The 15,125-nt window shown below is 36.1% G+C and overlaps 1 protein-coding gene across 1 annotated transcript in view; it reads right to left on the bottom strand.

Annotated features, from left to right (window-relative positions):
- Positions 1-2,725: 2,725 nt before the first annotated feature.
- MBOAT2 (membrane bound O-acyltransferase domain containing 2) overlaps positions 2,726-15,125 on the bottom strand; it is a 185,909-nt gene continuing 173,509 nt past the window's right edge. Inside the window, exons 10-13 of the mRNA XM_036753079.1 lie at positions 7,635-7,699; positions 6,869-7,001; positions 5,487-5,638; positions 2,726-4,294 (exon numbers count right to left, since the gene is read on the bottom strand). Of these exons, the coding sequence (XP_036608974.1) occupies positions 4,069-4,294; positions 5,487-5,638; positions 6,869-7,001; positions 7,635-7,699 (576 nt within the window). The 3' untranslated portion in view covers positions 2,726-4,068. The remainder of the gene's footprint in view (positions 4,295-5,486; positions 5,639-6,868; positions 7,002-7,634; positions 7,700-15,125) is intronic.

Genomic DNA, 15,125 nt, shown 5'->3' with positions numbered 1-15,125 from the left:
GTACTATTTCCTGGGTAATAAAATCAATAAATGGGAAGGGGGATAAGGGATATTTAGTGTTACTTTTTTTTCTTCCTGATTTAAAATCATACAAGTAGGAAAAAAAAGCAGAGAAAGCAAGAGGAAAATCTGCCATATTCTCATGTATACAAATTGATATATTATTAGGGAATCATTTTAAGACATCCATTCAGCATAAATGCTACAATGACAGGCCTTTTGATTTACTGGACTCAGTGATTCTTCCTATGTTACCATGACAACCTTTTGCACAGTTACAGCTCTATTTTATGATATTAAATGAATACAATTATGACGGTGGTCATTTTTTTATATATCTACAGAACTTGCTTGCTGATTCCACCCATGGCACTCCAATACCTCCATGTACATTGTGTCAGGATTCTGGAGTTGAAAAGGGATTAGCTAATAGCTAATCAAACTCTATAGTTTTATAGGTGAGTAAAAACTGAAACTCAGGTAAGTTAAGTGACTTGCCCAAGGCCACACACAGGTCATTAATCTAAGAACCAGGGATAAGAACACAGATCTCTGGACTTTCGGTTTTACTAACAGCAAGGGATAACAATAATATAAATGAACTATATTTCCTCAAGTGCTCCCTTGGCCATAGACTATCATAGGTTCAGAATATTTAGAACTGGAAGGGACCTTAGAACTCATCCGATTTAACTTCCTCATTATACAGATGACAAAAATGATGCTTTGTGTACACACACACACACACACACACACACACGCTGCTGACCCTAATAGAGTAAAAAGCCAAATATTGATGGCATGAGATGCATGATGATGATGACATGTTCTTTGTCAGACAAATCCATTTTCTCTATTACTCTTAATTCCAAAGAAAATGTTTATTTTAAAGTTAGAGAGCTGAACTGTGTAAAACAGTGATGGATTTTTACTGATTTTAGTCAATATGATATTGACGATTGCTCACTTAAATTATAATGGAAATTAACTGTATGATTAAAAAATAAAAACAAGGAGGGAACAGTAAGAATAATTAAAGCACACACTAAAGGTCTAACATCCTCAAATCTAAACTGTGCATGTGACGTATTTTGTATGCAATCATCACAAGGTAAAATTACGTGTATATTTCACCAATGCCAATTTAAGAAATGAAAAAATAAAATCTAACTGCACTATTATTTCAGTTTTTTTAAAGCAAGTGCCCGATAGAGCATAGTCCTCCAAAAGAAGTAAAAACAACACATTAATCTTTATGACATTTCACAAAAAATTGATCAACAAGTATTTAGAAAGGTCGGCTTATCAAATGCCAGGCACTGTGCTGGGGATACATATGGCATTAGTGCTCCCCTATTTTGACAGAGGATGAAAAAATCTCTTTTACAGAGAAAAGTTAAAGCTAGAAAAAAGTGCACTGATCTCTCTGAAGCAAAAGTCTATGCCATAATCCCTCCTGGACCAGAGGAAAAATACTTTTTAATTTGGCAGGGGGAATCAGCCACTTGGCTATTAGGTACATTTTATGCAAATGAACTGAGTGGCTATAGTATTATATAAGCAGATGATGACCAGTGGACATTATAACATGGGTGCTTACTAAAAGTATGGGAGGCAGCATCATGGGATGAAAAGAGGACTCCATTGGAAATACAGTTCTGGTTCTACCATTCACCAGCTGTGTGACTTGGGGAAAATCACTTTACCTTTCTGGGCTTCAGCCTGCTCACTTGTAAAATGAGGGGCTTGATTAGATGATCTTCCAGGGTCCCATCCAGCTTTGTAAACAAATTACATCAAACTAAAATGGATGCTGATTATTTCCTTGAGGGCAAGAAGGACTAATACAAAGAAAAGTATTTGAACTTCACCCTGCTCCCTACTTACATACAAGGCTGCAATCTAGTGCTTGCTTTCCACTAGCCAGAAATGTCTTAATAAAACCAATACCCTTATGGTTCCTCTTAAAGAGTGCTTAGGTCCTCTATTACATTCATCAATGAGTGAAAACTCTTTAGCCAGCAAATTTAACTGGTCTTTCTGTGTACATTCATTTCTGTCCTCTTGTATTATTTGTGCATCTTAATTTCAGTATGTTTTCATTTTCCATTCTTTCTGGGAAGTTCTTAGGACAGGGCCAGCCCCACCAACATTTCCAGACAGGTGAGAAACAAGGAGAAGTTTCAACAGAGACTGAGCCAAGGCAGTCTGTGATATTATTTCTAAGGCTCAAAAAAAGGCAGCTCTACATTTTTGCTGATTAGGACCTGCTGAATGGCAAGTGTCTTAGCTTTCTTTGCTTTTCCTAAAAAGAAAAAAAAACACCATAAAACCCACCACTACTTAGTACATTTCTACATCACAGGCTGTTTTGCCCTTAACTCAATTTGTTAATTATAATTTGTAAATGATAACATATCAAAAAAGAATTGGAGAATGTGGAAAGTTTGTATTTAATGAAAATAAGGCAAAATAAAATATCAGCTAAAAATAAAATGAAAACACATCTTTCTTCCTTTTTTCAGTGGCTCAATACATTAAGAGCCCTGCACATACTTACACTAAAATATCACAAGGTTTAGGAACCTTGCATGATTTTGTGATGCTTCCTGCCAACTGTCCTTGTACAAAACTGATAATTTTGCGTTATTTTTTAGTCACTATTAAGATCAAATTAATGGAAAAGAATTATGTGGCCCTTGGGAATAATGAGAAAGTTGTAGTATTTCAAGGGAATTGTAAGTACGTGAAAATGGCCCAAACTAAAGCAAAACATATTTTTGTACTCACAGAACTTAAAAATCCAATTGAAAGGTGCTAAATGACAGCACTTTATACAATATCTAAATAGTTCTAAATATTACTTGTATAAGCTTTTCTAAAGATGTGGTATATTTTTTTCTACCAACAGTGTCATATAAATCCCCTTAAACTTTTCAAAACATGAATTAGGCTGTTATATTTAAGAGGCAGATAGTTCGATGATTAGACTAAGGGAGCTTGTTTTTATTCTTAACCAAGTGAAAATGTTTTACTTACTTCCATGATACTGTTTAAGCTCTATTATTTAATAGTCCTTTCCTAATTCTATACGTTTTATGCCTGATAAACTTTAGTTTAAAAATTCTAAAGTAATTTAGTTGTTAAATCTGTGAATATCCTAAATACAATAATAAAATAAATTCAGACATGGTAGGGGTAAGTAGCACTTCTGCTGAGCACCTGGTACTTACAATATATTGATCTGGGTCCTATGATTGCCAACTTGTCTCTAATTGCAAGGTCCACTTAGTGTTTTCTTCTTTTTTTAAAAAGTAAAAAAAAAACTTAAAATATCAGTTTCGCTATATTTAAATTATATGTTTAAGAAAATCTTCTTAGAAGGGCTCACTCTGACTGATACAATATAATTAAAATCAGCCAATCTAGACTACCTATATTTTGGCATTGGTAATGTTTACAATTCCACAATCTGCTTAAGTTGTTTTGAGATAACTGTAAGAAAACCCTCGAAATACTGAGATGTTTATTGCATTTTACAAACCATTTACAATGCTCTGATTAAAATTCTTCCTTCTAATTTCCTTTACAGCATTTAACATTAAATATCTGAAATCTGCTTTTTACACAAATATTAAACATGAAAATACCATTTAGAAACAATTAATTCAGTAAATAGAGGGTTTAAGGCAAAGCATTCATCTGGAAAAGTTAAATTTCCCTCTCTTCATCTAGATCGACACAATTGTTTCTACCCCCTCAGTGCCTTAGGATACACAACGTATATTCGTCAAAGGGGCACACATATGACCCTATGGACATACGCTGAAGTCCTGAGTGCCCATTGAAATAATGGAAATATTTTCATATAAGGCATGACCCACAGGGACATGGCACAAGAGGGGTTAATTCACTCTACTTGCAGTCTATTATACAAGATATTCCCTATATATATATTTATGTCCTTTTTGTCACTTAATTTTGTTTCAGTTGAATACAAACCTCTGTAAAAGGTGCTAAAACTGGTTTCTGAAAACATGAAAAATAGCCAGCTTAATATTCTCTCCATCATTGTTTTAGTGCTGAATATCTGGGAGATATTTTTTGCTGTGGATTGCGGATGTTATTTGTTGCTAAATAACTGTTCAGTCCCAAAGGACTTTCTTCTTCCTCTAATTTTTTGGATTGTGAGAGGTGGTCTTCTTGCTGTATTTTCTTTCCTCTGTTAGTTTTTTTTCCTGGCAACAATACCACTACCAAGATGCCAGTAATGTGAAGGCAATAATACCAGGAGCTAAACGAAAAAAAATCATTTTATCAAATTGTGAGTTTTTAACCATGCATAAATACATGTCTTGTAGATGTCATATCTAACTTAGGATGTTCTACAAAATTCAATATTTTTTTCTCACATTATTATAATTTGTAAGCTATCACTGCTACTGGATATTCACAAAATACTACTATTTAAACCTGGACTACATACAAGCCTGCTAGTAAGTATCACATACTAGTTCCCCATAAGGGACATAGTACTGTGCCTAAATATAGTAAATTAAAAACAAATAAGATACTCATGGGTAACTAGATCTCCTGAAAATTACTTCCAAGAATCCACACTATTTGATGAAATACTGAAAGTAGTAATTCAAAGACAGTACAAAGACATAGTAGGCTATCAAAAAGTTTAAATATCTAAACTAACTTCTAACAAAATGGGTTGTAGTTTTATGAAGGCTGTGCAAACTCAAAAATAATAAGAATGTAATATTTTGATAAATTAGGCAAACGGAAAAATAGACTAAAGGAAAAAAACCCTTTATATAATGACATGATTTGAACCAAATGCCATCAGGCACAAGTAACACCATTAAAAGGACTCTGGCAACAAAATCCAGTACACATTGCTTGAGCACAGTTATAAAAATTTAACAGTTTAGTTAAACCACTTTTCAGAGTAAGTTTTTTGATGTCTCACACCTTATGATGATGGTCAGGAAAATGGGAAACATATATCCGAGAAATAGCATTAATCGTTCTTTTATTGAAAGGGAGAGAAGAGTTAAACATTCCATATAAGAACCGACCATTTTTATTTTTAGCAAAATTAGTTTCATCATTTGATTAGTCAGCCAACCAACCAGTATTTCTTAAGTGCCTGCTGTGTTCTAGGAACTGTACTGAGCTCCAAGCCTTCAAGATCCTTCACACAATAGTTACCCAGCTTTTTTCTCCTTTCACCATGACCAGATGTGTTCATTTGAAATGTCTGGTGAAAATCACTCCACCCAGAAAACTGACTCCCACCTTCACTTAAAAGTCCCATCATATTTAAAGAGCATAAACTGATCATGTATTCAGATGTAAATAATGTGGCCAAAATATGATTTATCTATTCTACCTCATTTCCAAGGAAATTCTTTCAAAAATGAAAGTTTTCTTTTAAAAAAAAACTCCACTGTGATATTTTTAAACAATACACTCACCTGAAAAACAAAATGGAAGGTTTTATAGAAAGAAGTACAAATGGTACAACTGTGTAACTTATTGCTACTTGAGTTGCTATCCATGTTATAACATCGTAAAATAATTTAACCTCTGGAGGTTCAACAAAGTAATGTCTAATGTTATTTCTCATCTGAAAGACAAAAATACAACAGCAAAAGCATTAGCTTTCTTTTGTAAATTACATGGATCATATTTAAAATGTCTTCCTATTGCAGCTGATGAGGACTTTGTAGATTCTTTAAATTTTGAATTTATTAAAAACAGATGATAAGCATTCTAAGATTATCAAGTAACGTTTATTGAAACATGTCAATACTATAATTTTATCAAGAAATGAAGAGCAACTACCTCTAAAGAAATTATTGAGAAGAATACTTCAAGGGCACAAAAACTCAGAAACACTTTTTTTCAATTTCAAGGTAGTCATACATCTAAATATAATAAATTCTTAGAATTAAAAAAAATGCTTATGTTTCACCTAGGGGTAGTTATGGTCATGTTTTATTTATGTTGATACTGTATCTAACTTTCAAATAGGTTATTTAGGGCTATTCAATTGAACCAATAGTTCTCTCCCTTAGGGGCTGTCATAGGGCATTCTATGTTTTTTAAACACAGGTTTGACCGTGTTACTCTACTGTTCTTCTATTGTTACTTCTCCATAATTGATTATCTTCCTCTCCACAAAGTGGTGATTTCTTCCCTTCTCTGATCTTGTTGCACCTCTATGCTGATCTTATGAACTTGGTCTAGTTTTACTAGATTAGTATAAACTTGCAGAGGACAGGGACTATGTCTTATTTACCTTTTTTTTAAAAATCTCTCCAACACCTAGTTCAATGCAACTGAATGTGTCAAATTCCCAATCAGTGTTTGTTACATGAGTGGATCTTTGCCAATTCACTTTCTTCCTTTTCTTCAAAATAAATATTGAGGCTTTCTGTCTCCAAGAGACAGTTTTATTTATTAACTCTACTCTACTGTGGCTACTCACAGCATAGAGTCCTATAAAGCGGAAGCAGGGCTCTCTGTTTCAACTGATTTGCACTGGCTCCTCTTCTGTGGCTCTTCAGATTTTCTTTACTTATTTTTTAAATAAATGTGTGCAGCCCCCAGTAGATTATAAAGTCTTTCTAGGCAGAGGCACTCCTCCTGCCCATTTGATGTAAAGGGTACAATGATCATACTGTTAATGGAGAATATGCCATTCGGTCAACTAGTAAGGTCAAAGCAGAGATATTTCTAGTTGGCAGCGTCATGAAGTGATCACTATTTTAAAAAATGAAACTGAGTTGTCCTTTCAAACATCTTACAGGTAAAAATACTCTGATTTTGAAATATACAATATCTAAGTACTCACAGTTCGTGCTGCTAATGTCATTACCATCCCTGTTAAAAATGTTAAGTAATATCCCGGATATACGCCGTGCCAAATGGCTGAGAGGATAAAAGTCTGAATGGTTGGGCTAAAAGAGGCTCTTTCATAACAGACCCTGGGGACACAAAGGGAAAGACACATACATATGTAAGAAGAATGATGATGATGATGATGACAGTAATACCAAATAAACGTCACATAATCATACGTCATTCCTTATAGCTAATCTCGATTTTGGGGGGGAATCCTAATAAACCAAGTATACCTTTGTCTATCAATAACTTGCTGTCACCCTGAGTAGGTTACTTAACCTTTAGGAAGGTCTAAACTTGGAAAAAATAATTTCTACCTATTTAATTAGCATATTATAACTTTGAATGCAATATTCAGTGTATTGATAATTCTTACTTTTTATATAATTTTATTTATATTTTACAAAACACTTAAATTGTACACATAAGAATTATAAGTGGTAGGTACATCTGTTCTTTCTATATTAATTGCTATTGCTAAATTTTCTTTAAAAGAAGGCAATGTTTCCTCTTATCCTCAAAAATCAACGTGGTATTAAAGATTACCCCCATTTCACACAGATCATAAAATTAGAATAAGCCCTAATGCTAATTTAAAACATGGAAGACACTACTAATTTAGCCAACGAGCAGAGCTCAGCAGTTTTCAAAGAAAAAAACGGCAAAATGTCAACAAAGATTGGGTTGATAGGAATCACATATCTAAAAATACATACCTTTTAAGCCAAAGAGCTGTCTGAATATTCCAATTATCAAGAAACATTTTAAAACTTGTTGAAAACTGTAAGGAAAATGTTCTTATTATTTTGGACCAACAAAAATAATAGAATTCCAAAGACAGATAACATTCATTCATTTAAAATGACATGCATTTAATTAAAACATACTTTTACAATTATCTGCACTTGAAAATGAATTTCTATACAAATCATACCTGTAACTGGTATACAACATGCTTCAGAGCATTGCAGCATGCCAGTAATATGTACTTAATACACTAGGCTTACTGCAAGCAACTGTTCATTCAACAAGCTGCACTCCTCTGGATTTCTCCATCATGCCCCACACCAGGTATCTTCTCCCTAGCCCATCCTACCCTTGTACCAGCCCCTTATTTTTTAGCTTGCTTTTTTGTGTTGTCTTCTCCCTCAGACTGTAAGTTCCTTGAGGGCATGGACTGTTTCTTTTTTGTATTTGTATCCCTAATGCTTAGCATAGTGCCTGGCACCTAATAGGCACTTAATAAAAGTTCAATTGATTTACTACCAAATGTTTACTAAAGGGAAAATCATCTCAAACTCAAGTGATATACTTTTATTGATGTAGACTAAGAATGCATTAGGTTTCTTGCCTGCCATAGTTAACTGCTGACTCACCTAGTGGTTGTTGTTCACTAAAAAAAAATCCAGGTACTTTTTAGCTGATTTATGGATTACCCATAATCCTGTTTATATTTGTAAAGTTGACTCTTTGAACCTGATTTTATTCTATTAAATTTAATCTTATTTGATCTAGTCTAATGTTCCAACTGGCAAGGATTTTTTATACATTCTGTCTCAGCCATGTAGTGTGCTAGCTATCTCCTCACCCCATAATATGAAAATCCAATAAATACGGCTTACATGTCCTTATCACAGGCATTGATAAGAAATGTAAAGTAATATTGATTCAAGCATGTATCCTTGAGCACACTCCTTGGGAACTTCTTTCCAAAGCTGACATCAAACTATTTAATGACTTCTCATTGTCATTCATCTGATTCCAAATTCACTTAATTATTTTAAAATTCATTTTATTCTGAACTTAAGAAATAAAACAAGCTTTTCCATAACAAAGTGGAATAGAAAAACAGAGGACTGCATCTGAAATTGCAGATTCATTATGTACAACTTGATATTCCTTTCAAATACAGAACAAAGTTATCACGTAACTTTTTTTACCCCCTATCCCACCCAGACTTCAAGATGGCTACTGTTAGACACAAATGTGTGTGTGTGTGTGTGTGTGTGTGTGTGTGTGTGTGTGTGTGTGTATGTGTGTGTTCTTCTTCTGCATACAAATAGCATCTTCCTTCATAGGATCTTTGAGGTTAATTTGGGTACTTAGAATGATTTGGTCACTCAAAGGTGTTCTTAAAACAATACTGCTGTTACTGTATACAATATTGTCTTGGTTCTGCTCATTTTGCTCTTCATTATTTTGTGGAAATCTCTCCATGCTTTGCTAAAATCACTGAGCTCATCATTTCTTATAGCAGAGTAATATTCCATCATGAACATATACCACAATTTATTTAGCCATTCCTCAATTGACGCACATCCCTGCAATGCCCAGTTCTTTGCCACCACAAAGAGAGCTACTATAAATATTTGCAAACATATAGGTTCTTTTTCTTTTGCCCTAATTATCTTGGGAAACAGATCTGATAGTAGCATTGCTGAGTCAAAGGGTATAGGCAGTCTAATAACTCTTTGGGGATAATTATAAATCTCCAAAATGGTTGGATCGGCTCACAGATCCAACAACAATGAATTAAGGTCCCAATTTTTCACATGCCCTCTAACGTATGCCATTTTTCCCTTCTATCATTTTAGCCAATCTGATAGGTGTGAAATGGTATCTCAAAGTTGTTTTAATTTTCATTTCTCTAATCAGTAATGATGTAGAGTATTTTTCACATGACTATAAATTGTTTTGACCTTCATTAGAAAATTGCCTATTCATATCCTTTGACCATTTATCAATTGGGGAATGACTTCCATTCTTATAGATTTGACAAAGTTCTTTTTATATATTTGAGATATGAAACATTTATCTGAAAAACTGTCTATAATTTTTTTTTTTTTAGTTTTCTGCTTTCCTTCTGATCTTGGCTACATTTGTTTTATTTGTACAAAACCTTTTTAATTTAATGTAAATTATCCATTTTATACCTCACAATGCTTTCTATCTTGTGTTTGTTCATAAATTGTTCACCTATCCATTAATGTGAAAGGTAATATGTTCCATGTTCTTCAAATTTTTTGTAATATTTCCCTTTGTATCCAGATCATGTATCCATTTTGACCTTATCTTGGTAAATGGTATAAGATATGGGTCAAATTCATTTCATTATCAACAGTGTCTAGTTCAAATCTATTTTTTCCAAAAGAAGACTATGAAACATATTATTGATTGCTTTACTAAAATCTAGTTGAACCACAGCTACAGAATTTTACCAGCTTAGTAACCTTGTCAAAAAACGAAAACAAGGCTAGTCTAGTATATATGGCCTGTCCTTGATAATTCCATGCCAATTCTTTCTTTTTATAACTTCCTTTGCAAGACATTCCATATTTAGTCTTTTAATAATATGTTCCAGAATTTTGCCAGAAATAAAAATCAAACTCAAGGGCTGTTAGAGACTTCTTTATTACCTGGTAATTGGGGGGCAGAGCCAAGATGGTGGCTGGAAAGCTGGGACTTGCTTAAGCTCTCCCCCAAATCCCTCCAAACACCTTTAAAAATGGCTCTGAACAAATTCTAGAGCTGCAGAACCCATGAAATAGCAGAGGGAAATAGGTATCCAGCCCAGGAAAGCCTGGATGGTCGCTGGGAAGGGTCTATCGCATGGTGCTGAGAGCAGAAGGCCGCCCAGCGTGGGCCATGCTGGGTCAAACCAGACCCTGAGTCAGCCAGCTGGAACAGGCCTTGGGCCATGAAACAGTGAGCTGTGGCAGTTACCAGACTTCTCAACCCTCAAACACCAAAGAACAGGTTAGGAGGAAACTGTGGGATCAAGTTCAGAGCGGTCTGGCCGCCAACTCTGGGGGTGGAGAAAGTAGTACAGTGGTGGCCATAGCAGCAGCAGCAAGCTCCTGAGGCTGCTTCCAGAGTGTCAGCTGCATCCTGAGTCCCTGGCTCACAAGGTGGGAGGAATCTAGCAGTGGATCAGAGCAGGAGTACAAGGACCACTTAGTGGGCACAAAGGCATATTCTCTTGCTGTGCCCTGCTTGGATCTGCATTGTGGTCCTGGTTGGCAGTTCTTGGGGGAGGAGGAGCACTGCTGTGACAGCCTGGAGTGACTGTGGAGTAGAAGTAGCTCTGAAAACAGCAGTGCTTGGACCCTCAAGCTTGGGACAAAGTACTCTCTACTCTACAAGCAGTCATACCCCAACTAAAAGCTCAAGGGTCAAGTAGTTGGCTGGCAACATGAACAGGCAGCGAAAATGAACTCAGACTCAAACTCAAACTCTAGATTCCTTTTTTGGTGACAAAGAAGATCAAAACATACAGCCAGAAGAAGTCAACAAAGTCAAAGAGCCTACATCAAAAGCCTCCAGGAAAAATATGAATTGGGCTGAGGCCATGGAAGAGCTCAAAAAGGATTTGGAAAAGCAAATAAGAGAAGTAGAGGAAAAATTGGGACAAGAAATGAGGGTGATGCAAGAAAACCATGAAAAACAAGTCAATGACTTGCTAAAGGAGACTCAAAAAATACTGAAGAAAATAACACCTTAAAGAATAGACTAACCCAAATGGCAAAAGAGCGCCAAAAAGCCAATGAGGAGAAGAATGCCTTGAAAGGCAGTATTAACCGAATGGAAAAGGAGGTCCAAAAGACCATTGAAGAAAATACCACCCTAAAAATTAAATTGGAGCAAGTGGAAGCTAGTGACTTTGTAAGAAACCAAGATATTATAAAACAGAACCAAAGGAATGCAAAAATGGAAGACAATGTGAAATATCTCATTGGAAAAACCACTGACCTGGAGAATAGATCCAGGAGAGATAATTTAAAAATTATTGGACTACCTGAAAGCCACAATTAAAAAAAGAGCCTAGACATCATCTTTCAAGAAATTATGAAGGAAAACTGCCCTGATATTCTAGAACCAGATGGTAAAATAGAAATTGAAAGAATCCACTGATTGCCTCTTGAGAAAGATCCCCAAAAGAAAACTCCTAGGAATATTGTCACCAAATTCCAGAGTTTCCTGGTCAAGGAGAAAATACTGCAAGCAGCCAGAAAGAAACAATTTGAATATTGTGGAAACACAATCAGGATAACACAAGATCTAGCAGCTTCTACATTAAGGGACTGAAGGGCTTGGAATATGATATTCTGGGATTGAAGGGCATGGAATATGATATTCTGGAGGTCCAAGGAGCTAGGATTAAAACCAAGGATCACCTACCCAGCAAAACTGAGTATAGTGCTCCAAGGCAAAATATGGCCTTTCAATAAAATAGAGGACTTTCAAGCTTTCTCAATGAAAAGACCAGAGCGTAATAGAAAATTTCACTTTCAAATACAAGAACCAAGAGAAGCATGAAAAGGTAAACAAGAAAGAGAATTCATAAGGGACTTACTAAAGTTGAACTGTTATGTTTACATTCCTACATGGAAAGATGATGTGTGTAATTGATGAGACCTTTCTCAGTATTAGTGGAGTTGAAGGGCATATAGACAGAGGGCACAGGATGAGTTGAATATGAAGGGAAGATATCTAAAAAAGGAAATAAATTTAAGGGGTAAGAGAGGAATATATTGAGAGAAGGAGTAAGGGAGAGATATAATGGGGTAAATTATCTCACATAAAAGTGGCAAGAAAAAGCAGTTCTGTTGGAAGGGAAGAGGGGGCAGGTGAGGGGGAATGAGTGAATTTTACTCTCATCGGAGACAACCTGAGGAAGGAATAACACACACACTCAATTGGGTATCTTACTCCACAGGAAAGTAAGGGGAAGGGGATAAAAAAAGCGGGATGATAGAAGGGAGGTCAGGTAGGGGGAGGAGGTAAGCAAAAGCAAACACCTTTGAAAAGGTACAGGGTCAAGGGAGAAAACTGAATAAAGGGGGACAGGATAGGATGAAAGGAAATATAGTTAGCCTTTCACAACATGAGCATTGTGGAAGTGTTTTACATAATGATACCTGTGTGATCTATGTTGAATTGCTTGCCTTCCTAGGGAGGGTGAGTGGGAAGGGAAGAGAGGAGAGAATTTGGAACTCAAAGTTTTAAAAGCAGATGCTTAACAAAATTAAAAAAGGTTTGGTTTTTTTTTGCATGCAGCTGGGAAACAAGATATATAGGGAATGGGGCATAGAAATCTATCCTGCCCTAGAAGAAAGTAAGGGGAAAGGGGATTGGGGCGGGGAGTGTGGTGAAAGAAGGGAGGGCTGACTGGGGAATGAGGCAATCAGAATATATGCCATCTTGGAAAGGGAGGAGGGTAGAAATGGGGAGAAAATTTGTAACTCAAAATCTTGTGGATATCAATGTTGAAAACTAAAATATTAAATAAAATAAAACCTAAGAAAACATTATTAAAAAATTACCTGGTAATTGAATGGCTCATCTCAAATGTAAGATACCTAAATATATGAATATATTCAACAGTAAGCTCTACCTGAATGTTAACCTGCTTATTATACCTTTACCATGGTTTTAAGAGTTGAGTCAGAAATTCCGGCTCTTAACAAATGGCACCTTTGTTCTTTGTTTTGCCATGTTGCCCCTTGTGAACTCATAAATTTCTGTGTAGAGTAGTGAACCCCCTAGGTTCTGGGTAAGTTTCTCAAAGCCTAGATAAGGACATGGGATTAAGCATGGGAATCCTCCAGTTTCAATCTCTCTCAGCAGCAGGGATTACTGGTATGGGCCACCATGTCCAAATTCAAATTTACTTTCTTGTGTTGGATAGTCCTTTTTGCTTGTTATCTACTAGTGTATTAGTTTAGAGACGTATGAGGCCATGGGTTTTATTGCAAACTCATTTCTTGAATTTTGTCTCCTGTGAACTCTGGATGTCACTATTACTATTTTTCCTGACATTGCAGCTACTCTTTATGGTCTCTAGTTTGGTTGATATACCTGATATGTATAAGCATATCAACAGAACTGTTCAATGGAAAAATGCTGGATTTGGAGTCAGAAGACACCACCACTTGCACCTCCAAGATCTTTCGTTTCTTGCCTGTGATGCTGTCATCTTCTAGGTTGCTCTTCACAGCATCATTGTGCTCACATAAATCACAAGAAGTGTATAGTAATCATCCATCTGGGTAAGTACTGGGCATCTCTGTTCCCTCTCAGATATATGTTCTTTGAAGACTTCTCTGAATGCTGTCAGTGGATGAGGAGCTGCCCGAGTATCTGTCTACAGGGAATCACTGACCACCAGTCCTTCTCACTTTTTCCTCTGATCCTTATGGAATAAGCTTTCACCAGAATACTTATCTCTGGCTTTTAAAGGCCATCATAACTTGGTCCCTTACTACCTTTCCAGTCTTTCTGATGTCTTACCCCCCTCCATGTGTTCTACAATTCACTGACACTGGCTTTCCTTGCTGTTTCTTGCACATTTCTTGTACATGCTGTTTCTTGAACTGGCTATTCCCCGTGCCTAGGATGCTTTTACTCCTTAACTCAATCTCCTGGTTTTCCTGGTTTCCTTCAAGTCTCAGCTAAAACTCCCATAATCTAAAGAAAGCCTTTGCTGATCCCTTCAATGCTACTGGCTTCCATCTGAGATTATTTTCATTTTATCCTATCTATATCTTGTTCATACACGGTTGTTTCCATGTTATCACCTCAATTAAATTGTAAGCTCCATGTGGTCAGGGACTGTTTTGCCTTTTTAAAAAAGATCTCTAGTGCTTAGCACAGTGCCTGGCACATAGCTGGCACTTAACAAATGCTTGTTGACTTGATTTGGCTAGTGGATTTACTTTATTATTCCTTATAGGACAAGTGGCTGCTTCCTCGTCTATGGGAAGAACCTCAGATAGTTTCTTAGGTGCAAGTGTTCAGGGTTCTTCCTCTTTCTCTTCTTTCTGTGTAACACTGTTCTATGTCCTCCAACTTTCTGGTTTTTTTTCCTTTGTAAGAACCCAAGGTACATGATTAATAAATGCTTGTTGCCTGGCTGGCATAGGATAGTATTCACCTCTGTTTTTTCAGATCCTTCCCCTCTCCGTGATATTTTTAGCGGGCAGGGCAATTGGGGTTAAGTGACTTGCCCAAGGTCACACAGCTAGTACATGTGTCAAGTGTCTGAGGCTGCATTTGAACTCAGGTCTTCCTGACTCCAGGGCTGGTGCTCTACTCACTGCGCCACCCAGCTGCCCCACTCTCTGTGTTATTGATGTCCTTCCTAAATTGTGACATCTGGAGCTGAACAATAGATGTATTCTGACTTGGGCAGAGAACAGTGTAATTAT

The sequence above is a fragment of the Trichosurus vulpecula genome, chromosome 3 (genome assembly GCF_011100635.1).
Source record: "Trichosurus vulpecula isolate mTriVul1 chromosome 3, mTriVul1.pri, whole genome shotgun sequence".
NCBI lineage: Eukaryota > Metazoa > Chordata > Mammalia > Diprotodontia > Phalangeridae > Trichosurus > Trichosurus vulpecula.
Note: the sequence above shows the minus strand (reverse complement) of the source record. Positions and strands in the feature narration are given on the sequence as shown.